The sequence below is a fragment of the Pistacia vera genome, unplaced genomic scaffold, assembly GCF_008641045.1.
Source record: "Pistacia vera cultivar Batoury unplaced genomic scaffold, PisVer_v2 Contig318, whole genome shotgun sequence".
NCBI lineage: Eukaryota > Viridiplantae > Streptophyta > Magnoliopsida > Sapindales > Anacardiaceae > Pistacia > Pistacia vera.
The window spans coordinates 481971-506490 of NW_022196133.1; the positions used below are offsets into that span (position 1 = coordinate 481971).

At 34.9% G+C, this 24520-nt stretch overlaps 3 protein-coding genes and 1 pseudogene across 3 annotated transcripts; 3 read left to right on the plus strand and 1 right to left on the minus strand.

Annotated features, from left to right (window-relative positions):
* Nucleotides 1-3743: 3743 nt before the first annotated feature.
* LOC116136712 (AT-hook motif nuclear-localized protein 5-like) lies at nt 3744-8648 on the plus strand. Its single transcript, XM_031422379.1, has 4 exons — nt 3744-4860; nt 5577-5644; nt 7694-7825; nt 8481-8648. The coding sequence occupies exons 1-4, from the start codon at nt 4434-4436 to the stop codon at nt 8646-8648; spliced, it is 795 nt and encodes a 264-aa protein (XP_031278239.1). The 5' UTR covers nt 3744-4433.
* A 4737-nt stretch (nt 8649-13385) lies between these two features.
* On the plus strand, nt 13386-17387 carry LOC116136711 (annotated as a pseudogene).
* A 1464-nt stretch (nt 17388-18851) lies between these two features.
* LOC116136703 (probable glutathione peroxidase 8) lies at nt 18852-20829 on the plus strand. The gene is made up of 6 exons (XM_031422372.1): nt 18852-18984; nt 19514-19590; nt 19750-19811; nt 19900-20018; nt 20283-20450; nt 20582-20829. The coding sequence occupies exons 1-6, from the start codon at nt 18931-18933 to the stop codon at nt 20612-20614; spliced, it is 513 nt and encodes a 170-aa protein (XP_031278232.1). The 5' UTR covers nt 18852-18930; the 3' UTR covers nt 20615-20829.
* Nucleotides 20830-21540: 711 nt separating this feature from the next.
* On the minus strand, nt 21541-23499 carry LOC116136702 (probable phospholipid hydroperoxide glutathione peroxidase). Its single transcript, XM_031422371.1, has 6 exons — nt 23340-23499; nt 22867-22943; nt 22597-22658; nt 22275-22393; nt 21774-21932; nt 21541-21663 (listed from the first exon to the last, which is right to left on the minus strand). Exons 1-6 carry the CDS (start codon nt 23382-23384, stop codon nt 21631-21633), a joined length of 495 nt encoding a protein of 164 aa, XP_031278231.1. The 5' UTR covers nt 23385-23499; the 3' UTR covers nt 21541-21630.
* Nucleotides 23500-24520: the final 1021 nt, after the last annotated feature.

Genomic DNA, 24520 nt, shown 5'->3' on the forward strand with positions numbered 1-24520 from the left:
CAAAATTTCAAATGTAGGGGGTTAAAAAAATGATTTAAAAAATAATATTATATTAATATTTAGTAATCTTAATAACATGCCCACAAATTTATCCTCTCAATCAAACATATCAATATAACACATCTAATAATTTTTTTTAATCTAATAAAACATATTTTCTTAAACATTTTCAATAATTTTTATAATTATTTATTTTTTCATTAATACAACACCCTCGATATTGGAAGTTTTGTTTTGATTTGGAACTTGGAAGTTTGGGTTTATTTTACGACGCCTCTCCTTGTTTTGATTCTCTGTCGGCTTAGTATTGTTTTGTTTTGTTTGGATTATTTGATTGAAAGTTTTGTTTTGATTGTAATGCTTGGTTCATTTGATTGGAAGTACATTTTTTCTTTTTTTGGCGGAATCCTCCATATTTGGGAGTTTTGTTTTGATTATTTGATTGGAAATTGCAGAATTATTTTACTTGGATTGTGGAAGATAATTTGAAGGTACCCAAATGATTTGTGTTTTCTCATTGTGGTTGAATAACCCAGATTTGCAATCTGTTTCGCATTTCAAGCATGGTGTAATCTACAAAAGTTTTTATCAATTATAAATTTTGGGTGGAGCTATAACATATAATACTGTATATTGAAACAAGTTTGATAGGAATGTATCTGTCGAATTTAATTGGCATCTTTTTTCCTTTTCGTTTGTAGCAAATTCTTATTGCTATGCTAATGCAAAGCCTTTGTTATAATAACAAACCAATACCCTTTAAAAGTTACTTAGTAAATCCAGATCATTGTGGTTCAGTTTACCTACTTCTTTTTGTTTTTGTTCAAGCTGAATTAGGAAGTTGTTATTGAAAATCTGAAATTTTTAAAAAATCTGGATTTTTTTACAGTGTTGATGTCAGCATGATAACGTCACCGGTCCAATCAACCGGTTCAACCGATTGGACCGGTTGACCAGTAACCCGGGTAACAGAACGAGTTGCCCTCTGGTCTGAGTTTTAAAATAGTGGGGCTGTTTGGTTGCGGCTTATCCCCTATTATTGAGGTAATGTCATCTTATATTACTTATATTATCACGTTTGGTTGTCAAGTAATATAAGATTTCCAGAATCTTCCAAAACCAATAGTAATTATTGTTGGTTATATAGGTGGTAATTTGAACACCTCTATTTTCTTAGGTATTTGGTAATCTTAATTTTGTTACAATTTTACAATTAACTGTTAATTTTTTGGGACAATAATACCCTTATTTAGAAATTAATTTACATGAACAGGTCATTACAATTTTACGCCTAATTAATTAAATTTTTGGACAATAATGTCCTTATATTTAAAACAAATTGCAGGCTATCTAGGACCACCACAGTCGCCTGCTAGCCACCATCATCAATTGTTGGCCAACCACCACTGAAACAGTGCATGACCAGTCGAATATGGTTGGTTGTGCGCCAATATGGTTGGAAACAGCTAGATCTATTCTGGTCATAATAGATCTGGTCGTTAATGCCCAAATTTTTGGTGTCGTACGTTGGAATAAATTTGGTTTTTAACGACCAAATCCATGGTCAAATCAGTGCACAGCCAGCTAGATTTGATCTGTTGTGTGTCGTTCCTACGATTGTTGGCAGTGGCGATTGGCAGTGGCTTGGGGTGGGTGATCGGGTGATTTTGTTATAAATTAAACTTTTATATAGTTATGGTATTTTAGTAAAATTTCAAATGTAAAGGGTTAAAAAAACGATTCAAAAAATAATATTATATTAATATTTAATAATCTTAATAACATGCCTACCAATTTATCATCTCAATCAAACATATCAATATAACACATCCACGAATTTATTTTAACTTAATCAAACACATTTTTTTTAAATATTTTCAATAAATTTTATAATTATTTATTTTTTTATTAATACAACATCCTCAATAAATAATATTTCTTCAATCAAACTTACCATCATCAAAACATTGAAATTGCTGAAATTGCTCCAGCAATTCAATAGTTCATCTGTCTTGATTCCATTTATTATTGAAAACGACAGCAGAGGGCAACGTATGAAGTCACAAGTTGTTTGGAATTCAACTTCTACAGAAATTTGTACCATAGTTGTTACCAGCTGTTGCATTTGGGGTTAGGGCACGAACAAAATAAATGAACCTCCCACTTTCTACACATTAATATACAATGAATTTACTAAACAATGTTCCCTCATTTATCCAAAGACCCAAAACCTAAGTGGGCTTTCACAAACCAACCAGGCTGGAAAATGTTCCAACTGAACACTGTTTCCAGCTCAATCTCATTCTCCAGAAACTCACACAAACGACATGACGTATCATATGATCAAAAATCAAAACAGCCTATACTGTATAGCACCCTAAACACAATACAGTAATGACTTAAAATGTAGTGGATAAAATTACAAATCATATCTCAACTCTAATTCCTCCGTTTAAGCTTTCTCTTTCCAATGGCACTACCAAAACCTATACCTAAACCAGCAATTGTTTTTCAATAATATCATTTTATAAAATTTTCGTACAAAATAAAATGGTAAAAAAATGAATTAAAGAGTAAAACAAAAAAACAAAACTTATTAAATAATTTAGTATATAGGGAAAGGAAAGGTTCCTTGCCTGCCCTATGAGGCTAGGCTATGAACTAAGAACAGAAATTTTGGCAAGGACATGATATTGTACTGTACTGTTACAGGTTTAACTTACTTTAGTGGACCCCAGGGTTTGTCTCTCCCAATACGATTACTCACTCACTTACGCACTTGCCTTCACTCACTGACTATTGAGTANTGAAATTGCTCCAGCAATTCAATAGTTCATCTGTCTTGATTCCATTTATTATTGAAAACGACAGCAGAGGGCAACGTATGAAGTCACAAGTTGTTTGGAATTCAACTTCTACAGAAATTTGTACCATAGTTGTTACCAGCTGTTGCATTTGGGGTTAGGGCACGAACAAAATAAATGAACCTCCCACTTTCTAAGCAAAATTAATATACAATGAATTTACTAAATAATGTTAACTCATTTATCCAAAGAGAATTTTGCAACAGACTTGGTCCAAAACCCAAGTGGGCTTTCACAAACCAACCAGGCTGGAAAATGGTTCAACTGAACAATGTTTCCGGCTCAATCTCATTCTCCAGAAACTCACACAAACGACATGACGTATCATATGATCAAAAATCAAAACAGCCTATACTGTATAGCACCATAAACACAATAGAGTAATGACTTAAAATGTAGTGGATAAAATTACAAATCATATCTCAACTCTAATTCCTCCGTTTAAGCTCTCCCTTTCCAATGGCACTACCAAAACCTATACCTAAACCAGCAATTGTTTTTCAATAATATCATTTTATAAAATTTTCGTACAAAATAAAATGGTAAAAAAATGAATTAAAGAGTAAAACAAAAAAACAAAACTTATTAAATAATTTAGTATATAGGGAAAGGAAAGGTTCCTTGCCTGCCCTATGAGGCTAGGCTATGAACTAAGAACAGAAATTTTGGCAAGGACATGATATTGTACTGTACTGTTACAGGTTTAACTTACTTTAGTGGACCCCAGGGTTTGTCTCTCCCAATACGATTACTCACTCACTTACGCACTTGCCTTCACTCACTGACTATTGAGTATTGACTACTTAGCAATAAAGAAACAAAAAAGAGGTCTTCACCTTCACACTTTAATTCAAAAGCTCTTTATTTTTCAAGTCTTTATTTTTTTTTAAAATCCTTCCTCCTCTCTTTGTCTTTTCTTCCTTTCACTCTTCTTTTCCAAGCTCTTGCATTTTTTTCTTCAAAACCCTAGATTTGAAATCTAGGGTTTTGTTTTTTGTTCTCTTCATGCGCTTGGCTATGCTGCAAGAACCGCGCTAGCTCTTTTTGTTGTTGAGATTCTCTCTCTGTACTTTTAACTACTTTCATTTCATGCATTTTTGTCTTCATAATAAGTTAAGTTCTGCCTCTTTGAGACTCAAATGTACTACCTTTAACTGTATTTTGTTTCTTATTTATGTGGGTTAAGTTTTAATTTTTTTGTTGGCTTGTTAGATTTTCTTCGTTTTTTAAGAAAAACCCCTGTAAAACCTTTGTTCTCTCTTGAAATTGAGCAAAGTTTGTATTTCTCATGATTTAGGGTTAAAAGGGTTTTTGTTTTCTTTCACTTGACTCAAATTCGTTAGAAATTAACGAATCTGTTGTTGTTTTGGTAAGATTTTCTCCGTTCAGAGAAAAATCCTTTTAATCCTTTGGGTGAAGTAACCTCTTGAGTCTGTACTTGGTGTGTCGATTGAAATTTTTTAATTAAATTAAAGATTTTGGCATAAGAGATTTTAGAGTTTAGAGTCTCATTTTCTGGGTATTCAAAAAGGAAACTTTTATTTCTTTGACAATTTTTTTAGTAAATGCATGGATGGAAGAGAAGCCATGGTTGTGTCTGGTGGCTCAGCTCCCTATTACATACAACATAGAGGAGTGGCCAGTGGGGCTCAGTCAGCACCACAAACTGTTATATTACAAACACCACATGGCTTCAGACCCTCATCAAGCCATAACATTTCAGCTCAACCAAATATGGGATCAACATTTTCGGTTGAGCCTAAACATGCCAGTTTTGTTCATAACATGAGTGTGCCATCTGGAGTGTCACTGAGTGAGCCTGTGAAGAAGAAGAGAGGTAGGCCCCGAAAGTATGCTCCTGATGGGCAGGTCTCTTTGGGGCTTTCGCCTTTGCCACCTAAGCCTAAGCCTTCTTCAGCGTCAGATTCTCAGGCATTTAAGAGGGGGCGAGGCCGCCCTCCTGGGACTGGGAGGAAGCAGCAGTTAGCAACTCTTGGTTAGTCCTTTTCTGGATTTTGATATCTCAGCTATAGTGTAGCTTAGACACTTAGGCTGGAATTATTCGTTTCTTATACATTTTATCAAGCTATTCACAGATTATAATATATTTTCTGCCATGCAATGTAGCATGTTTAGTGATGAATTAAGGGCTACTATGTTTTGATTGTTTTGAAGAGGTTGTTCTGTGATCTTAATTTAAATGTTGCAAGCATTATGTTGATATGCAACATTTTATAATATGTTTCACAATTTAAAGTCAACTTAATTGATTTATAGTATGTTTTGGTGCACTTATGCAGACCACTTTTCTTGTTAAGGTCCACCTTCTTTTAGCATCCGGTTTTTGTAAGTGACTGCATTATTTCGCCGACAAAGAGCCAGAAAAAGATCACATTTGTGTTCAAATCATATTAAGTTGTAAAATCTTGGTGTTAATTTTTGGAATATAGAAGTCACAATTTCAGCACTTGAACTTGCTTGATATTTGCACCACTGAATTTTGCGATAGTGTTTGCTTTTATGTTTGTTGTGGAAATACTGAAGGAAAAGATTTCACAATTTTTAATTGTATTCCGATTAAGTATGCCCTCTACTTAATTGAGTTGAGAATCCTGGATATCTTTGTACCTCTTTTTCGTTATACATAAATTTTGGGCGTTGCTGAACCTTTTTTTTTTTTTTTCTAGTCTAATTTTTTAATGTTTCTGTTAGGTGACTGGATGAACACTTCAGCAGGACTGGCTTTTGCACCACATGTGATCTCTGTTGGAGCTGGAGAGGTATACACCATTACTTCAAGTTCTTGATTCATTTTATAATGATGCTCTTGCACTTTTGTTTACTGGCTTCCTATTTGAGTTCAAGGTTGCCTGAGTTTATACACATCTATTTGATGTGGCTTGGTTGCTTTGAAAAAGTGTAAACTTGAATTTTTTCCTTCACAGGACATACTTTTTTAAGCTACCTTNTTCAGCGTCAGATTCTCAGGCATTTAAGAGGGGGCGAGGCCGCCCTCCTGGGACTGGGAGGAAGCAGCAGTTAGCAACTCTTGGTTAGTCCTTTTCTGGATTTTGATATCTAAGCTATAGTGTAGCTTAGACACTTAGGCTGGAGTTATTCGTTTCTCATACATTTTATCAAGCTATTCACAGATTATAATATATTTTCTGCCATGCAATGTAGCATGTTTAGTGATGAATTAAGGGCTACTATGTTTTGATTGTTTTGAAGAGGTTGTTCTGTGATCTTAATTTAAATGTTGCAAGCATTATGTTGATATGCAACATTTTATCATATGTTTCACAATTTAAAGTCAACTTAATTGATTTATAGTATGTTTTGGTGCACTTATGCAGACCACTTTTCTTGTTAAGGTCCACCTTCTTTTAGCATCCGGTTTTTGTAAGTGACTGCATTATTTCGCCGACAAAGAGCCAGAAAAAGATCACATTTGTGTTCAAATCATATTAAGTTGTAAAATCTTGGTGTTAATTTTTGGAATATAGAAGTCACAATTTCAGCACTTGAACTTGCTTGATATTTGCACCACTGAATTTTGCGATAGTGTTTGCTTTTATGTTTGTTGTGGAAATACTGAAGGAAAAGATTTCACAATTTTTAATTGTATTCCGATTAAGTATGCCCTCTACTTAATTGAGTTGAGAATCCTGGATATCTTTGTACCTCTTTTTCGTTATACATAAATTTTGGGCGTTGCTGAACCTTTTTTTTTTTTTTTCTAGTCTAATTTTTTAATGTTTCTGTTAGGTGACTGGATGAACACTTCAGCAGGACTGGCTTTTGCACCACATGTGATCTCTGTTGGAGCTGGAGAGGTATACACCATTACTTCAAGTTCTTGATTCATTTTATAATGATGCTCTTGCACTTTTGTTTACTGGCTTCCTATTTGAGTTCAAGGTTGCCTGAGTTTATACACATCTATTTGATGTGGCTTGGTTGCTTTGAAAAAGTGTAAACTTGAATTTTTTCCTTCACAGGACATACTTTTTTAAGCTACATAGATGGCCTTCATTTGTGTGGTCCTTTAAAATATGCTTTAAAATTCGTGAGGTTCTCTTGTACTTAAAAAAGATGCCTAAATACTTTGTATAATTTTATGCTTTATTTAGTTAATACAGATTGGATATTATGTGTAGCACCATTGATACCTGGGCTCATTCATATCAATGAAACTTATGGATTGATAAAAGATAAATAAAGATAATTATACTACATATACAATCATGTGAATCCACTGGTTGTTTACGGATCTTTCTTGTGATACTGTCCATTAGAGCCTATAATGTTGTATTTCATTGCTTGAACTCTGTCTAGTCTAGAAATAGTGTTGAAAAATCTGTAATGGTAATCCTATCAGAAAAAAAATGCATAATGATAAGTTCTCATAGTTATGCTTCATACCTAGGGTCTATTTGGTATGGCTTATTCGAGTAGAGCTTATCAGAGTGAAGCTTATGAAAATGTAGCTTTTATAAAAAAATTAGTAATTGTTTGGTTAGAAAAATGTGAAAGAATTTTCAAGTATTAAATTACCAAAAAGACTTTATAAGTCAAATTTATAAAGTAATAAAGGGATGTTTTTGAAATTTCAATAATTTAAATAAGCTAAAAAAGAATAAACATGAAATAGCTTATTTAAAATTCTATAAGCACTTTTGAGATTTGATAAACAATCTAAAAATATATCAGAAGTTTTTATACCTTTAAATAAGCTTTTTTGGCCAATAGAATAGAACAACCAAACAGACTGTTAGTGGTTTTGAAATGATTGTCATCAACAGCTAATTGTTTTATTTTCTTAACAGGACATTGTAGCAAAAGTATTATCTTTTTCACAGCAGAGGCCAAGGGCTGTGTGCATCTTGTCTGGGAGTGGTACTGTATCATCAGTAACACTACGCCAGCCTGCATCTTCAGAGCGAAATGGGACTTATGAGGTTGAAGCATTCTTATATTTTTCTTTCACCAGAAACATTTTCTTTTTATGGGGTTCATGAAATTTTGTTTAAGAAATTATGATATGAAGGCAACATTTTGTTTTCCATCTTAATTGTAACTCAAGGCAATCTATATAAGCTGCAATTACTACATTTTATTTTATTTTATTATTTTGGTGTAATCATGTTGGCAATGCTGCTGCAGATTTAAATGGCTTGCCAATTATGGTGATTTTGAGTGGAACAAGGGTTCGCTTGAAGGTAGAAATGGCCAAATAGAGATCAGTAGGGTGTGGCTAACGTCAGTCAATTTTGATGAGAGCAGTTGGATAATCATCATATTTATCCTGGATATGTAATCTAGATTAATTTAGGAAGTTGCTGAGGGTTGCCTTTTGGTAAAATGGGATTTAGTTAAAACCCTAGATTGAGTGATTGTATATTTGTAGTCCATTGCTTTGGCTACTAAAACTGTGGACATTCCTTTCTTAAAGTAAGAGTTGGGTCAAATGGTGGTTACTATTGTCAATATGTTTAACAGTACTTCATATGTTCCTTGGTCCTTTTCTGCTTCTGCGCTTTTCTTTTTGCTTCTTTTGGTGCCAATGTTTTAAATAGTTTGGAGGATCTTATTTGATTTATTACACTTGTGTAGGGCCGTTTCGAGATATTATGCTTGTCAGGTTCATATTTAATTGCTGAAGATGGTGGTCCTCGGAATCGAACTGGTGGTGTAAGTGCTTCCCTTTCTAGTCCTGATGGTCATGTGTTTGGTGGTGGAGTTGCAGTGCTTATTGCTGCCAGCATTGTTCAGGTAATTTAATTGCTCTTTAAAGGACTATATTGTATTCCTTATTGCTACCATTACAGTAATATGCCTACTTCCCATCTTTAATTTTGAATTTAAAATCCATATGTTTGAGACCCATCAATTTAGGGTGTCTGCTTTGATCCTCTCGTTTTTTGTCTTGCTAAACTCATTTTGCTTGCTACCAGTAAAATGATATTGAAGGTCAAGCAATAGTTTTTATAGAGGGAAAAGAAAGTCTCCGGCCTGCCCTAGGACTGTGAGGCTATAACTAAGAACAGGAATTCTGGCAAGGACATGGTATTGTACTGTAATGTTACAGTTGTAGCTTACTTTAGTGGACCCCAGGGTTTGTCTCTCCCAATACAAACTCACTCACTTACACACTTGCCTTCACTCACTGACTATTTGTATTGACTACTTAGCAATAAAGAAACAAAAAGAGGTCTTCACCTTCACACTTTAATTCAAAAGCTCTTTATTTTTCAAGTCTTTATTTTTTTTTTTTCCCTTCCTCCTCTCTTTGTCTTTTCTTCCTTTCACTCTTCTTTTCCAAGCTCTTGCATTTTTTTTCTTCAAAACCTAGATTTGAAATCTAGGGTTTGTTTTTTGTTCTCTTCATGCGCTTGGCTATGCTGCAAGAACCGCGCTAGCTCTTTTTTGTGTTGAGATTCCTCTCTGTACTTTTAACTGCTTTCATTTCATGCATTTTTGTCTTCATAATAAGTTAAGTTCTGCCTCTTTGAGACTCAAATGTACTACCTTAAAGTATTTGGTTCTTATTTATGTGGGTTAACTTTTAATTTTTTGTTGGCTTGTTAGATTTTCTTCGTTTTTAAGAAAAACCCCTGTAAAACCTTTGTTCTCTCTTGAAATTGAGCAAAGTTTGTATTTTTCATGATTTAGGGTTAAAAGGGTTTTTGTTTTTTTCACTTGACTCAAATTCGTTAGAAATAACGAATCTGTTGTTGTTTGGTAAGTTTTTCTCCGTTCAGAGAAAAATCCTTTTAATCCTTGGGTGAAGTAACCTCTTGAGTCTGTACTTGGTGTGTCGATTGAAATTTTTTAATTAAATTAAAGTTTTGGCATAAGAGATTTTAGAGTTTAGAGTCTCATTTTCTGGGTATTCAAAAGGAAACTTTTATTTCTTTGACAATTTTTTTAGTAAATGCATGGATGAAGAGAAGCCATGGTTGTGTCTGGTGGCTCAGCTCCCTATTACATACAACATAGAGGAGTGGCCAGTGGGGCTCAGTCAGCACCACAAACTGTTATATTACAAACACCACATGGCTTCAGACCCTCATCAAGCCATAACATTTCAGCTCAACCAAATATGGGATCAACATTTTCGGTTGAGCCTAAACATGCCAGTTTTGTCATAACAAGGTGTGCCATCTGGAGTGTCACTGAGTGAGCCTGTGAAGAAGAAGAGAGGTAGGCCCCGAAAGTATGCTCCTGATGGAGGTCTCTTTGGGCTTTCGCCTTTGCCACCTAAGCCTAAGCCTTCTTCAGCGTCAGATTCTCAGGCATTTAAGAGGGGCGGGGCCGCCCTCCTGGGACGGGAGAAGCAGCAGTTAGCAACTCTTGTTAGTCCTTTTCTGGATTTTGATATCTCAGCTATAGTGTAGCTTAGACACTTAGGCTGGAATTATTCGTTTTATACATTTATCAAGCTATTCACAGATTATAATATATTTTCTGCCATGCAATGTAGCATGTTTAGTGATGAATTAAGGGCTACTATGTTTTGATTGTTTTGAAGAGGCTGTTCTGTGATCTTAATTATTAGTTGCAAGCATTATGTTGATATGCAACATTTATCATATGTTTCACAATTTAAAGTCAACTTAATTGATTATAGTATGTTTGGTGCACTTATGCAGACCACTTTTCTTGTTAAGGTCCACCTTCTTTTAGCACCGGTTTTTGTAAGTGACTGCATTATTTCGCCGACAAAGAGCCAGAAAAAGATCACATTTGTGTTCAAATCATATTAAGTGTTAAATCTTGGTGTTAAATTTGTAGCAAATTCTTATTGCTATGCAAATGCAAAGCCTTTGTTAAAATAAAAAACCAATACCCTTTAAAAGTTACATAGTAACATCCAGATCATTGTGGTTTAGTTTACCTACTTGTTTTTGTTTTTGTTCAAGCTGAATTAGGAAGTTGTTATTGAAAATCTGAAATTTTTAAAAAATCTGGATTTTTTTTACAATGCTGATGTCAGCATGATAACATCACCGGTCCAATCAATCGGTTCAATCGATTGGACCGGTTGACCCTTGACCCGGGTAGTAGAACGAGTTGCCCTCCGGTTTGGGTTTAAAAATAGTGGGGCTGTTTGGTTGCGGCTTATCCCCTATTTCTGAGGTAACGTCATCTTATATTATTTATATTATCACGTTTGATTATCAAGTAATATAAAATTTCTAGAATCTTCCAAAACCAATAGTAATTATTGTTGGTTATATAGGTGGTAATCTGAATACTTCTATTTTCTTAGGTATTTGGTAATCTTAATTTTGTTACAATTTTACAATTAACTATTAATTTTTTTGGACAGTAATACCGTTATTTAGAAATTAATTTACATGAACATGTCATTACAATTTTACGCCTAATTAATTAAATTTTTGGACAATAATATCCTTATATTTAAAACAAATTACAGGCTATCCAGGACCACCACTGTCGCCTACCAGCCACCACCGTCAATTGTTGGCCAACCACCACTGAAATAGTGCATGACCGGTCGAATCTGGTTGGTTGTACGCCAATATGGTTGGAAACAGCCAGATCTATTCTGATCATAATAGATTTGGTTGTTAACGCCCAAATTTTCGGTGTCGTACGTTAGAATAAATTTTGTTTTTAGCTGCCAAATCCATAGTTAGATCAGTGCACAGCCAGCTAGATCTGGTCTGTTGTGTGCCGTTCCTATCATTGTTGGCAGCGGCGATTGGCAGTGGCTTGGGGTGGGTGATCGGGTGATTTTATTATAAATTAAACTTTTACTTTTATATGATTTGAGTGTTTTAGCAAAATTTCAAATATAAGAGGTTAAAAGAATAATTCAAAAAATAATATTATATTAATATTTAGTAATTTAAATAACATACCCACCAATTTATCATCTCAAAGACATCATCGATTTATTTTAATCTAATCAAACATATTTTCTTAAATATTTTTAATATTTTTTATAATTATTTATTTTTTCATTAACTCAACATTCTAAATAAATAATATCTCATCAATCAAACTTACCATCACCAAAACAATGAAATTGCTCCAGCAATTCAATAGTTCATCTGTCTTTATTCCATTTATTATTGAAAATGACAGCAGAGGGCAACGTATCAAGTCACAAGTTGTTTGGGATTCAACTTCTACAGAAATTTGTACCATAGTTGTTACCAGCTGTTGCATTTGGGGTTAGGGCACGAACAAAATAAATGAACCTCCCACTTTCTAAGCAAAATTAATATACAATGAATTTACTAAATAATGTTAACTCATTTATCCAAAGAGAATTTTGCAACAGACTTGGTCCAAAACCCAAGTGGGCTTTCACAAACCAACCAGGCTGGAAAATGGTTCAACTGAACAATGTTTCCGGCTCAATCTCATTCTCCAGAAACTCACACAAACGACATGACGTATCATATGATCAAAAATCAAAACAGCCTATACTGTATAGCACCATAAACACAATAGAGTAATGACTTAAAATGTAGTGGATAAAATTACAAATCATATCTCAACTCTAATTCCTCCGTTTAAGCTCTCCCTTTCCAATGGCACTACCAAAACCTAAACCAGCAATAGTTTTTATAGAGGGAAAAGAAAGTCTCCGGCCTGCCCTAGGACTGTGAGGCTATTAACTAAGAACAGGAATTCTGGCAAGGACATGGTATTGTACTGTAATGTTACAGTTGTAGCTTACTAGTGGACCCCGGGTTGTCTCTCCCAATACAATTACTCATCACTTACACACTTGCCTTCACTCACTGACTATTGTATTGACTACTTAGCAATAAAGAAACAAAAAAGAGGTCTCACCTTCACACTTTAATTCAAAAGCTCTTTATTTTTCAAGTCTTTTTTTTTTTTCCCTCCTCCTCTCTTTGTCTTTTCTTCCTTTCACTCTTTTTTCCAAGCTCTTGCATTTTTTTCTTCAAAACCCTAGATTTGAAATCTAGGGTTTTGTTTTTTGTTTCTTCATGCGCTTGGCTATGCTGCAAGAACCGCGCTGCTCTTTGTTGTTGAGATTCTCTCTCTGTACTTTTAACTGCTTTCATTTCATGCATTTGTCTTCATAATAAGGTAGTTCTGCCTCTTTGAGACTCAAATGTACTACCTTAACAGTATTTGGTTTCTTATTTATGTGGGGTAACTTTTAATTTTTTGTTGGCTTGTTAGATTTTCTTCGTTTTTAGAAAAAACCCTGTAAAACCTTGTGTTCTCTCTTGAAATTGAGCAAAGTTTGTATTTTTCATGATTAGGGTTAAAAGGGTTTTGTTTTCTTTCACTGACTCAAATTCGTAGAAATTAACGAATCTGTGTGTTGTTGGTAAGTTTTCTCGTTCAGAGAAAAATCCTTTTAATCCTTTGGGTGAAGTAACTCTTGGTCTGTACTTGGTGTGTCGATTGAAATTTTTTAATTAAATTAAAGATTTGGCATAAGAGATTTTAGAGTTTAGAGTCTCATTTTTGGGTATTCAAAGGAAACTTTTATTTCTTGACAATTTTTTTAGTAAATGCATGGATGGAAGAGAAGCCATGGTTGTGTCTGGTGGCTCAGCTCCCTATTACATACAACATAGAGGAGTGGCCAGTGGGGCTCAGTCAGCACACAAAACTGTATATTACAACACCACATGGCTTCAGACCCTCATCAAGCCATAACATTTCAGCTCAACCAATATGGGATCAATTTTCGGTTGAGCCTAAAATGCCAGTTTTGTTCATAACATGAGTGTGCCATCTGGAGTGTCACTGAGTGAGCCTGTGAAGAAGAAGAGAGGTAGGCCCGCAAGTATGTCGATGGGCAGGTCTCTTTGGGCTTTCGCCTTTGCCACCTAAGCCTAAGCCTTCTTCAGCGTCAGATTCTCAGGCATTTAAGAGGGGGCGGGGCCGCCCTCCTGGGACTGGGAGGAAGCAGCAGTTAGCAATCTTGGTTAGTCCTTTTCTGGATTTTGATATCTCAGTATAGTGTAGCTTAGACACTTAGGCTGGAATTATTCGTTTCTATACATTTTATAAGCTATTCACAGATTATAATATATTTTCTGCATGCAATGTAGCTGTTTAGTGATGAATAAGGGCTACTAGTTTGATGTTTTTGAAGAGGCTGTTCTGTGATCTTAATTTATATGTTGCAAGCATTATGTTGATATGCAACATTTTATCATATGTTTCACAATTTAAAGTCAACTAATTGTTATAGTATGTTTTGGTGCACTTATGCAGACCACTTCTTGTTAAGGTCACCTTCTTTTAGCATCCGGTTTTTGTAAGTGACTGCATTATTTCGCCGACAAAGAGCCAGAAAAAGATCACATTTGGTTCAAATCAATTAAGTGTTTAATCTGGTTGTAATTTTTGGAATATAGAAGTCACAATTTCAGCACTTGAACTTGCTTGATATTTGCACCACTGAATTGCGATGTGTGCTTTATGTTTGTTGTGGAATACTGAAGGAAAAGATTTCACAATTTTTAATTGTATTCCGATTAAGTATGCCCTCTACTTAATGAGTTGAGAATCCTGGATATCTTGTACCTCTTCTTGTTATACATAAATTTTGGGCGTTGCTGAACCTTTTTTTTTTTTTTCTAGTCTAATTTTTTAATGTTTCTGTTAGTGACTGGATGAACACTTCTCGCAGGACTGGCTTTTGCACCACATGTGATCTCTGTTGGAGCTGGAGAGGTATACACCATTACTTCAAGATTTTATAATGATGCTCTTGCACTTTGTGTTTACTGGCTTCCTATTTGAGTTCAAGGTTGCCTGAGTTTATACACATCTATTTGATGTGGCTTGGTTGCTTTGAAAAAGTGTAAACTTGAATTTTTTCCTTCACAGGACATACTTTTTAAGCTACATAGATGGCCTTCATTTGTGGGTCCTTTAAAATAGCTTTAAAATTCGTGAGGTTCTCTTGTATTAAAAAAGATGGCTAAATACTTTGTATAATTTTAGCTTTATTTAGTTAATACAGTGGATATTATGTGTAGCACCATTGATACCTGGGCTCATTCATATCAATGAAACTATGGATTGATAAAAGATAAATAAAGTAATTATACTACATATCAATCATGTGAATCCACTGGTTGTTTACGGATCTTTCTTGTGATACTGTCCATTAGAGCCTATAATGTTGTATTTCATTGCTTGAACTCTGTCTAGTCTAGAAATAGTGTTGAAAAATCTGTAATGGTAATCCTATCAGAAAAAAAAATGCATAAGGAAAGTTCTCATAGTTAGCTTCATACCTAGGGTCTATTTGGTATGGCTTATTCGAGTAGAGCTTATCAGAGTGAAGCTTATGAAAATGTAGCTTTATAAAAAATTAGTAATGTTTGGTTAGAAAAATGTGAAAGAATTTTCAAGTATAAATTACCAAAAAGACTTTATAAGTCAAATTTATAAAGATAAAGGATGTTTTTGAAATTTCAATACTTTAAATAAGCTAAAAAGAATAGACATGAATAGCTTATTTAAAATTCTATAAGCACTTTTGAGATTTGATAAACAATCTAAAAATATATCAGAAGTTTTTATACCTTAAATAAGCTTTTTTGGCAATGGAATAGAACAACCAAACAGACTGTTAGTGGTTTGAAATGATTGTCTACAACAGCTAATGTTTATTTTCTTAAAGGACATTGTAGCAAAAGTATTATCTTTTCACAGCAGAGGCCAAGGGCTGTGTGCATCTTGTCTGGGAGTGGTACTGTTTCATCAGTAACACTACGCCAGCCTGCATTTTCAGTGCGAAATGGGACTTATGAGGTTGAAGCATTCTTATATTTTTCTTTCACCAGAAACATTTTTTTTTTTTGGGGTTCATGAAATTTTGTTTAAGAAATTATGATATGAAGGCAACATTTTGTTTTCCATCTTAATTGTAACTCAAGGCAATCATATAAGTGCAATACTACATTTTATTTATTATTTTGGTGAAATCATGTTGGCAATGCTGCTGCAGATTTAAATGGCTTGCCAATTATGGTGATTTTGAGTGGAACAAGGGTTCGTTTGAAGGTAGAAATGGGCAAATAGAGATCAGTAGGGTGTGGCTAACGTCAGTCAATTTTGATGAGAGCAGTTGGATAATCATCATATTTATCCTGGATATGTAATCTAGATTAATTTAGGAAGTTGCTGAGGGTTGCCTTTTGGTAAAATGGGATTTAGTTAAAACCCTAGATTGAGTGATTGTATATTTGTAGTCCATTGCTTTGGCTACTAAAACTGTGGACATTCCTTTCTTAAAGTAAGAGTTGGGTCAAATGGTGGTTACTATTGTCAATATGTTTAACAGTACTTCATATGTTCCTTGGTCCTTTTCTGCTTCTGCGCTTTTCTTTTTGCTTCTTTTGGTGCCAATGTTTTAAATAGTTTGGAGGATCTTATTTGATTTATTACACTTGTGTAGGGCCGTTTCGAGATATTATGCTTGTCAGGTTCATATTTAATTGCTGAAGATGGTGGTCCTCGGAATCGAACTGGTGGTGTAAGTGCTTCCCTTTCTAGTCCTGATGGTCATGTGTTTGGTGGTGGAGTTGCAGTGCTTATTGCTGCCAGCATTGTTCAGGTAATTTAATTGCTCTTTAAAGGACTATATTGTATTCCTTATTGCTACCATTACAGTAATATGCCTACTTCCCATCTTTAATTTTGAATTTAAAATCCATATGTTTGAGACCCATCAATTTAGGGTGTCTGCTTTGATCCTCTCGTTTTTTGTCTTGCTAAACTCATTTTGCTTGCTACCAGTAAAATGATATTGAAGGTCTCAAACAAATAAGCAATTATCTTCATTGTATAGTTTGGTAGCTTGGAAATTCCTGCCTTTTGGGAATGCATTTGTGCACATGCCATATGGTGTAATTTGTTTAGTTTGGAAAGGATAGTAATATATGATTGGGTTTGTGGACGTCTCAAATGTGCATGTTAACAAGGGATGTGTTATTTGTGTGCATGCATGTGGAGTTAAAAAGTTATTTGCAAGTCCATGATCTCAATTGTCTAATGCATGATAAACATTGCTTGCTGCAGGTGGTAGTATGCAGTTTTGTATATGGTGGTTCTAAGACCAAGAACAAACAAATAGCCATGCCTGAAAGTGATATGAATTCTACACCCCAGCTTAGTAATAAATCAGCTACCCCAATTCGTGCACCTGTCTCTCAAAATTTCTCCTCCCCTGCAATCAATGTCTGGCCTGGTTCTCGACTCGTTGATTTGAGAAACCCCCATACTGATATTGACTTGACGCGTTGATGATAATTTGCTGCGACAAACACATGGTGATTTGTACATATGTGTTGTTGTAAATGTACTGAACCTGTGAAATCTATGAACTTCTGAAATCCAACCTATTTGCCCAGTAGGGGTACCGGGTTTGTGCTAACTTAGTTTGTAACAAAGTCACCATCTTTAGGTTCTCAAATAACAGTGAGAACTTGTTGAAATTCTTTTAGCAGATTGGAGTTAAAGATGTTTAGGAGAGGAAAAGTCTGTTGTCTTCATTGTTAACCACTGTTTGCTCTTGGCCCCTAGATTATGTTGTATCTATTTCTTATTTCCATTTTTACGTTAAAGTTCTGGCCATACTCCTTCATTCATCTCCCAAGGATTTGCAGGGTATAAAATAATGTTATGGCACAGATAAAGCTAGCTTTTGCATGGATATTGAGAATATATGTAAAATTAATTGCAAAAGAAAGAGGTAAATTTGATGCTCTAAAAGAACTTGTAATCAAGCAATATCTGTTCATGTAATTAAAAGAGTCTTATTGACAGGGTACTAAATATCAAGACTCATGGATTGCTTGAAATCTGAGAGGTTGAGTGAGTGAGGCTTGGTTAAGGTTAAAACTTGGTCTGACCGGCCGGTTTAATTGGGACCCAAAGCTTTTGTAGGGCTAACTGCTAAGTACCCAATTTCACTATTCACCAAAACCTTAGATTTGCAATTTGCGATTGGTGAGCGACAGTGGTAGGATGTTGGGCCGTTGGGGGTTTTGAAGTGGAAGTTTCAGTGAGTTGAAAGTTGAAAGGTGGTGACAGAGGTCATTTCTGGTGAGTGAAACGAGTAGAAAATGCAAAAGTTTTGAGATGGTAACAATGGCCTTTAGTCGGTGATTGGTGGGCCGAACAAGAGGAGGGGTGAGATGGGTTTTGATCAAGAGGTTGAGGGAATTATTTTCATGGTGATGTGGAGGGTTGTTGATGTTGGTGGTGGTGAGAATTGGCCTAAGTTGTTGACGTCGACGATTTTGGCCAGATCTTGGGTAAATTTTTTGGGAAATGACTCAAAGAATGATTTGGATTGTATTTGGTGTGTTGGCATCGCCAATCAATCGACTACCGATTTGTATTTGGGGTGTGTTTGTTGGATTTTAAACTTATAGGGACTTAAGAGAAGTGTAAGTTTTAAAAGTGTATTTGCTAAATTTTAAACTTTTAGACATGTTGATGTCACTGTTTTGACCCGCCGGTCAAACTGTTTAAACCGGGACTCCGGCAACTTTGCCGGGTTTTACATAAGGTTGGTTATTAAAACACCGGTTAAAACAGAACTTTTAATCACATTCCTACGTTTACTGCCGAATACTCAGATCATGTACGCCAAAACAGAAGACAGTGTGAATACTGAATACTGCTGAAGCAGAAGGCAGAATATTGACATTCATCGAGTGCCCAAGTTAATGTCTTAATTAACTTAAAAATGTCAATATTCCGGTTCCTTTCCATAGTACTTCTCCTGTAACCCACTCCTTAAGCCCCTACAAATTCTGACTCATTTCCAAAGCCACGGCCCGCAACAGAACTTGACCAAGCCTGCAGAACTAAAGTAGAAGTCAATAGACGAGAGTTGAAGACTGAACACGTGTAAGTAGATAATAGCTTAAAACTCAAAAGACAAGTTTCATGATTCTCTCTAGTAGTATTTCCCTCTACAGTTGTGTCCTGGTCTCTCTGCTTCTTCAATTGTAATCTCTGTTCAGCGTTCACCACCCTTTCCTTTTTTCTATATTGCAGTGCAGATTACAGGATGGCAGACCAATCTATAAAGAACCCAGAATCAATTTATGACTTCACTGTTAAGGTCTGTTTCTTCTACCCACATTGATACCTTTATTTAAGATAACTTCCTTTTATTTTTTTATTTTATGTAAACTCATGGAAAGAAGCTTATTTTGTTGAAGTACTTTACTTTTAGCTTGTGGACTAGAAATATTTCACGTTGCCTGCAAATTTATGTTTTCTTTTACTCTTCTTTGATATACAATAATGCTAAAGATAATACTTAAAGGCGATATGAAAACTGGAGCTTGTTAATTGAAACCATTATCAAGTTTTGTTTGTATCACTAGCTGAAGACTAGTTGTTTGTATCACTAGCTGAAGACTAGAGTTCCCGTGTTTAATAGTTTTATGCTAATCTTAGATTCTTTTTCAATTTTATTTTGTTTGTGGTTGGAGCCCTTTCGAGCAGTAGGGATTTGTTCATATCATCTCTGCTCAAGTTTAAACTCTTTTGGTAAAGAGTTATTCTGTTGAATGGATAAGCATGTACCAAATTGCATTTAACTAATGTTTTCTGTGACCAATTTTTGTACATCTTTTCATTCGCAGGATGCCAGTGGCCATGATGTAGATCTTAGCACATACAAAGGAAAAGTCCTACTCATAGTCAATGTTGCTTCAAAATGGTATATACGGCCCCTGCTTTCATTATCATTGTTATCTACTTTGGATTTGTGATTAAGGAGATTATGAAATGAATCTGTTGTTTATTAAGTGTACAGTCTAGGCATTATCTTCTTCGTATCTTTGCCATATATATTTTGAATCATCCTTGTTATTTGCAGTGGAATGACCAACTCAAATTACACAGAACTGAATCAATTACATGAGAAGTACAAAAATCAAGGTCTGCACTGAAATTGCAATTAATTTGTTTTGCTTTTACTGGATATGTATTTATCATATGTATAATCTGTTTTTGAAAGAATGCACAGGCCTAGAGATTCTGGCATTTCCATGCAATCAATTTGGGGAGGAGGAACCAGGCAGTAATGATCAGATTATGGAGTTTGTCTGCACTCGCTTTAAATCAGAATTTCCTATCTTTGATAAGGTAGAGACATGCTGAATCTTCTTTGCTCTTTGTGCACCTTGACTGTTTGGTGTTATGGTGGTTATCATCATAGGAAAGATAACATATAACTGCTAATTGACCTTTTTTTTGTTTTGTGTTTTAGTTTTCTAACTACAGCTTTGAGATTTTTCTTTTTGGCGTTAACTGCCATTCCAGTGTTGAACATGTTAAACTATTTTTATTTCATTATAACTTTCTTGTGCTTATCATAACCATCTACATAACTTGCCGGTTTTGTATTAGATTGATGTAAATGGTGAGTATGCTTTTCCACTGTACACGTTCTTAAAGAAGGGTAAATGGGGTATTTTTGGGGATGATATTCAGTGGAACTTTGCCAAGTTCCTGGTGGATAAAAATGGTCAAGTTGTTGATCGTTACTACCCGACAACTTCTCCTCTTAGTCTTGAGGTAATTCTTTCTCTTGCAAGTTATCTGGTTCTTGAAAGCTTTTCTTGGCTCTCTTTTGTTTGAGAGCAAGTAATTGGCTAATTGCCACTTATAATGTCATTTAATTCTCTTATCTTCTATAAATATTGCAGCATGACATTAAGAAGCTGTTGGGCATTTCATAAATACTGAGATGAAGACCATCAGGATTGTAGCAAAATTTAATAACCTGATGGTTTCTTGCCTTTTGTACATGTTTGTGTGTGTTCAAGATTGGTGAGAAGTAATGTCGCATGATTCAGACTCACGTTTGTATTTATTCTAAAATCAAGTTAAATACTCTTCTAGTATTTTAGTTTGGATTGTGCACTGTGACCAATGTTTTCTTATGTTATGAAGAGTTGAGACCTACGTAGTAGGTGATTGAGTTATCATATTTTCTTTCTATATCTACTAGTGAATACTTTCGTTGACAAGAAATGCGTTTTTGGTGACTCCCTTCCGACTGTATACGTTTTAGCCTAACAGTGGAGTGGGAGTGCTTTCAATTTGGAAACTGAAAACGTGATATTGCCTCCAACATTCTTCATTGTTCATAGTTCAGTTGGAGATTCTGTGCCAATGCCGCCATGGCAAGATATGTTAACTGACATGCAGCTTATATGTTTTCTTGTCACTTTGTCAGATAGCATCGTATTTCCTCAAACTTTCTATAAGGATTTTCATAGGACGACATGCCATCTATGCTGCTCTACTGAGTCCAGAACAGATGACACGAGGAAGTTTATTTGCAGGAAATCATTTTCAATTCCCAATTGGGATATTCCCCAGACACTAACATGGATATATGGTTCAGAAAAAAGCATTAGCCTCATATATCTTTCCAACATTCAGATCAAGCATTTAAATTTGATTATAAAAGCAAATGTAACTAGATATACAATGATTATGATCACATAATTGTATTACAAAAGTAAAACTTTAATCTTATATATTACGGTACCCTGTAATGTTACTGAGACTCCCAAAGCAAAGCAAAAACAAAGCAAAACCAACTCTCTCAGTCCCAAGAAGCACTGTCCAACTTATACATACACCAGTATATCTATAGGAAAAGGAAACAAAGCTCACGTTCCATGAAAGCCCTTATTCATCATAACACTCTTATATATTTCGTACAGCAAGCAGCACCACTGATCCTCTATGCAACTCCCAGGAGTTCCTTTATATCATTCTGCAAAGGAAAACAAACACACACAAAGATACCGAATAAGTAAGAACTAACCAAAGATAAAATCGATCATAAACTGGAAATGTGGTGGTGACTGCCGAAGTGGGTGTTACCTCAAAGCTAGAAGGGTTAGTAGTTGGGTCATAATGATTAACAACATTCCCATCTTTGTCAACCAAGAACTTGGAAAAATTCCATTTGATATTGTCTTCACTTTTGCTCGACTTCAGGAACTTGTATATAGGAGCAGCACTCTCACCATTCACATCCACCTGTGTATCAAAATAGACAAAAATGTTAGATTCTAGATTGATCACATTCTCCATCCTTATTAGTTTGCAGTAGGCAATGAAAAAGTGTTGTGGTCTGATTTTTTAGGGAGTGGTCAAACGATTGCACAGCTAAATTGCAAATTAATTAAGATACAATATCAAAATATGTACAAGTCCAACCATCTATGTTCTTCCCTTGTATGAAATCAAATGTTGTGCAAAAGCTCAAACTAGTTAGGAAAAACTACCATAGAGTCATAGTACACTTTTGAACACCTCGGGGCTGAAAGATGAATCACGTGCATTTTCATCTATAATTTTGTTAAATTACTGAACAAGTACCTTGTCAAATATGGGATACTCAGCCTTAAAGCGAGTGCAAGCAAATTCCACGATCTCTTCATTGCTTCCAGGTTCCTGAGCTCCAAACTGGTTACAGGGAAATGCTAGAATTTCCAGGCCTGCACAAAGACAGTGATAAGGGAAAAACTGAAGAAAAGGATTGAATTATTAAAGCAAAGTGACCTAGGTATATATTGAAGTATTTTCCCCCTGCATTTTGCAGAGGAAAGTATAGAAAGTCTGAGATATACAAGTTTTATTCATGTGATCTTGTCTATAACCTTCAAGACACCATAAAGTTAGAAAGGGTACAAAAGCACACCTTGATCTCTGTATTTCTGGTAAAACTGACTCAGCTCTGTATAGTTGGAATTGGTCAAGCCACTGCATTAAAAAGTTTTAAGTTATAAATTTAACATACAAGGAAGAGGCATGTTGAAAGGGAATGCTCTAGAAGCATTTAGACATTAACTCCAAATAAAGCTTTTCAGGAGCATTTTTTATATATAAAACAACAAAATATTAATAAAAATTGAGAGTGAGACATTATAAGTTTGATGTAAATTCAATGTATACAAGAGTTAAAGCATACCACTGTGATGCAACATTGACAATCAAGAGGACCTTTCCTTTATAAATGCTAAGATCAACAATGTTTCCCCTTGCGTCCTGCAAAAATATAAAACAACAGAATTTATCATGAATTTCGCTATCAAATAATAAAATAATCCCTACTAGCAAAAATATCATTATCTAACATAGCTTATGCTAGGATCATCAACTATTATATCTCTCAAAGGACTCAGCCCACCAGAAATAATGGCGAACCTCATTATAAAAAGTATTGCACTATATAAGCTTCATTTGAGGCCTTCGGTATGCCAATTGTTTTCCAGGGATTTACCAGTGAAACAAAGAAACTTCTCGGAGTTGGTTAAAGGACAATCCCATTCCCATATATTTTGGATTTAGTTTTCTTGTGAGACCATGGTATTAAGCAGTTAGTAATCAACCGTTTTGTTTGTTTCAAGAAGAAGAAAAAGAAAAAAAGACCGACAAACTGACCTTAACAGTGAAGTCATGAACTGATTGCTTTGATTCGCTGGCCATTCTATGATTAGATTTCAAAGTGTTGATGGAGAAATCAAAAGGGTTTTCTTAGAATTTGAAGAGAAATAGTTTGTTAAAAGAAGAGAAGTAGATACAGTTGCTGCGTTAAGATTTCTTTCCAGGAGAATGCGAGTTGAGGAAGAGAGCAATGAGGATTTTATAGCTTCCATCGCGTATGAAATTTTGAGCTTTGGCTAGTGTGGACATAAATTCTGACGATTGGTCTTGCAGGTTGTTGGTTGGCATGTCTACACGTGGATGATATTTGGATCAGAGATTACGTCATTGTCTTTTAAACAGTTAAAATTCTAGAAGTCTTGTGTGGTGAAGGCGACAGTGGGGCTTTCGGGCTCCAACTGGCCGGCCTCTTGCTTGATATTTAGAACAGTTGTGTTCACATTTGTGTTTGCAGTGCGGTCAAAGTTTTGAGGCTTCTGTTCTGTCCTCACCTCTTTTCAGTACTCAGCAGTTTTATTAGTTTCTAGAAAATTCTAGTTGACATGTATTTGTCTTGGCAGTTCAGTTTAATCCGAATACTCGACGTCTCATATTTTTATAAGGCTTGCAAGGAGTTTCAAAAGGCAAAAATTGATTTCACCTCTAATAATAATAATAATAATAATAATAATAATAATAATAAGAGTAAACAACTTTTTCTCACTCAAATAATGACTTAATGACATTTTTTACCCATAAACTTTTAAAATACCATTTTATTATCTAAATTTATATTTTATTTCCGATTCTGACATCGTTACAATCACACACCACCATTGTTCTCTTCCCCTATCATTATTAATCAAAACCCCTCAAACTCTACTCCAGCCGACTCCCCCAATCGCCGACAATCAAGAGATAAGGGTTTGCTCAACTACTATTTTCAAGTCAAATTTTGATCAATCACAACTACCACAATCTAACATTCCACTACTGAAAGAGTCATTGGTCTCCCTTTTTCAAAAACCCTAATAGTTTAGACCAAATTTGCTTTTTGTTTACCGCCGAAATATAAATTTGAATAGCAAAATGATATTTTAAAAGTTTGCGGGTGAGAAAGTGTCATTAAGTCATTATTTGGGTAGGAAAAAGTCGTTAACTCTAATAATAATTATAATCATTTTTAGATCCATAATAGT

Coding starts and splice junctions, on each gene's coding strand:
- LOC116136712 (XM_031422379.1), top strand. CDS start 4,434: ATGGATGGAAGAGAAGCCATGGTTGTGTCTGGTGGCTCAGCTCCCTAT. Junction 4,861..5,576: donor GCAGCAGTTAGCAACTCTTG/GTTAGTCCTTTT, acceptor TGTTTCTGTTAG/GTGACTGGATGAACACTTCA. Junction 5,645..7,693: donor TCTCTGTTGGAGCTGGAGAG/GTATACACCATT, acceptor TTTTCTTAACAG/GACATTGTAGCAAAAGTATT.
- LOC116136703 (XM_031422372.1), top strand. CDS start 18,931: ATGGCAGACCAATCTATAAAGAACCCAGAATCAATTTATGACTTCACT. Junction 18,985..19,513: donor TTTATGACTTCACTGTTAAG/GTCTGTTTCTTC, acceptor TTTCATTCGCAG/GATGCCAGTGGCCATGATGT. Junction 19,591..19,749: donor GTCAATGTTGCTTCAAAATG/GTATATACGGCC, acceptor TGTTATTTGCAG/TGGAATGACCAACTCAAATT.
- LOC116136702 (XM_031422371.1), bottom strand. CDS start 23,384: ATGGCCAGCGAATCAAAGCAATCAGTTCATGACTTCACTGTTAAG. Junction 22,394..22,596: donor CCAGAAATACAGAGATCAAG/GTGTGCTTTTGT, acceptor GTCTTTGTGCAG/GCCTGGAAATTCTAGCATTT. Junction 21,664..21,773: donor CTAACCCTTCTAGCTTTGAG/GTAACACCCACT, acceptor TTTCCTTTGCAG/AATGATATAAAGGAACTCCT.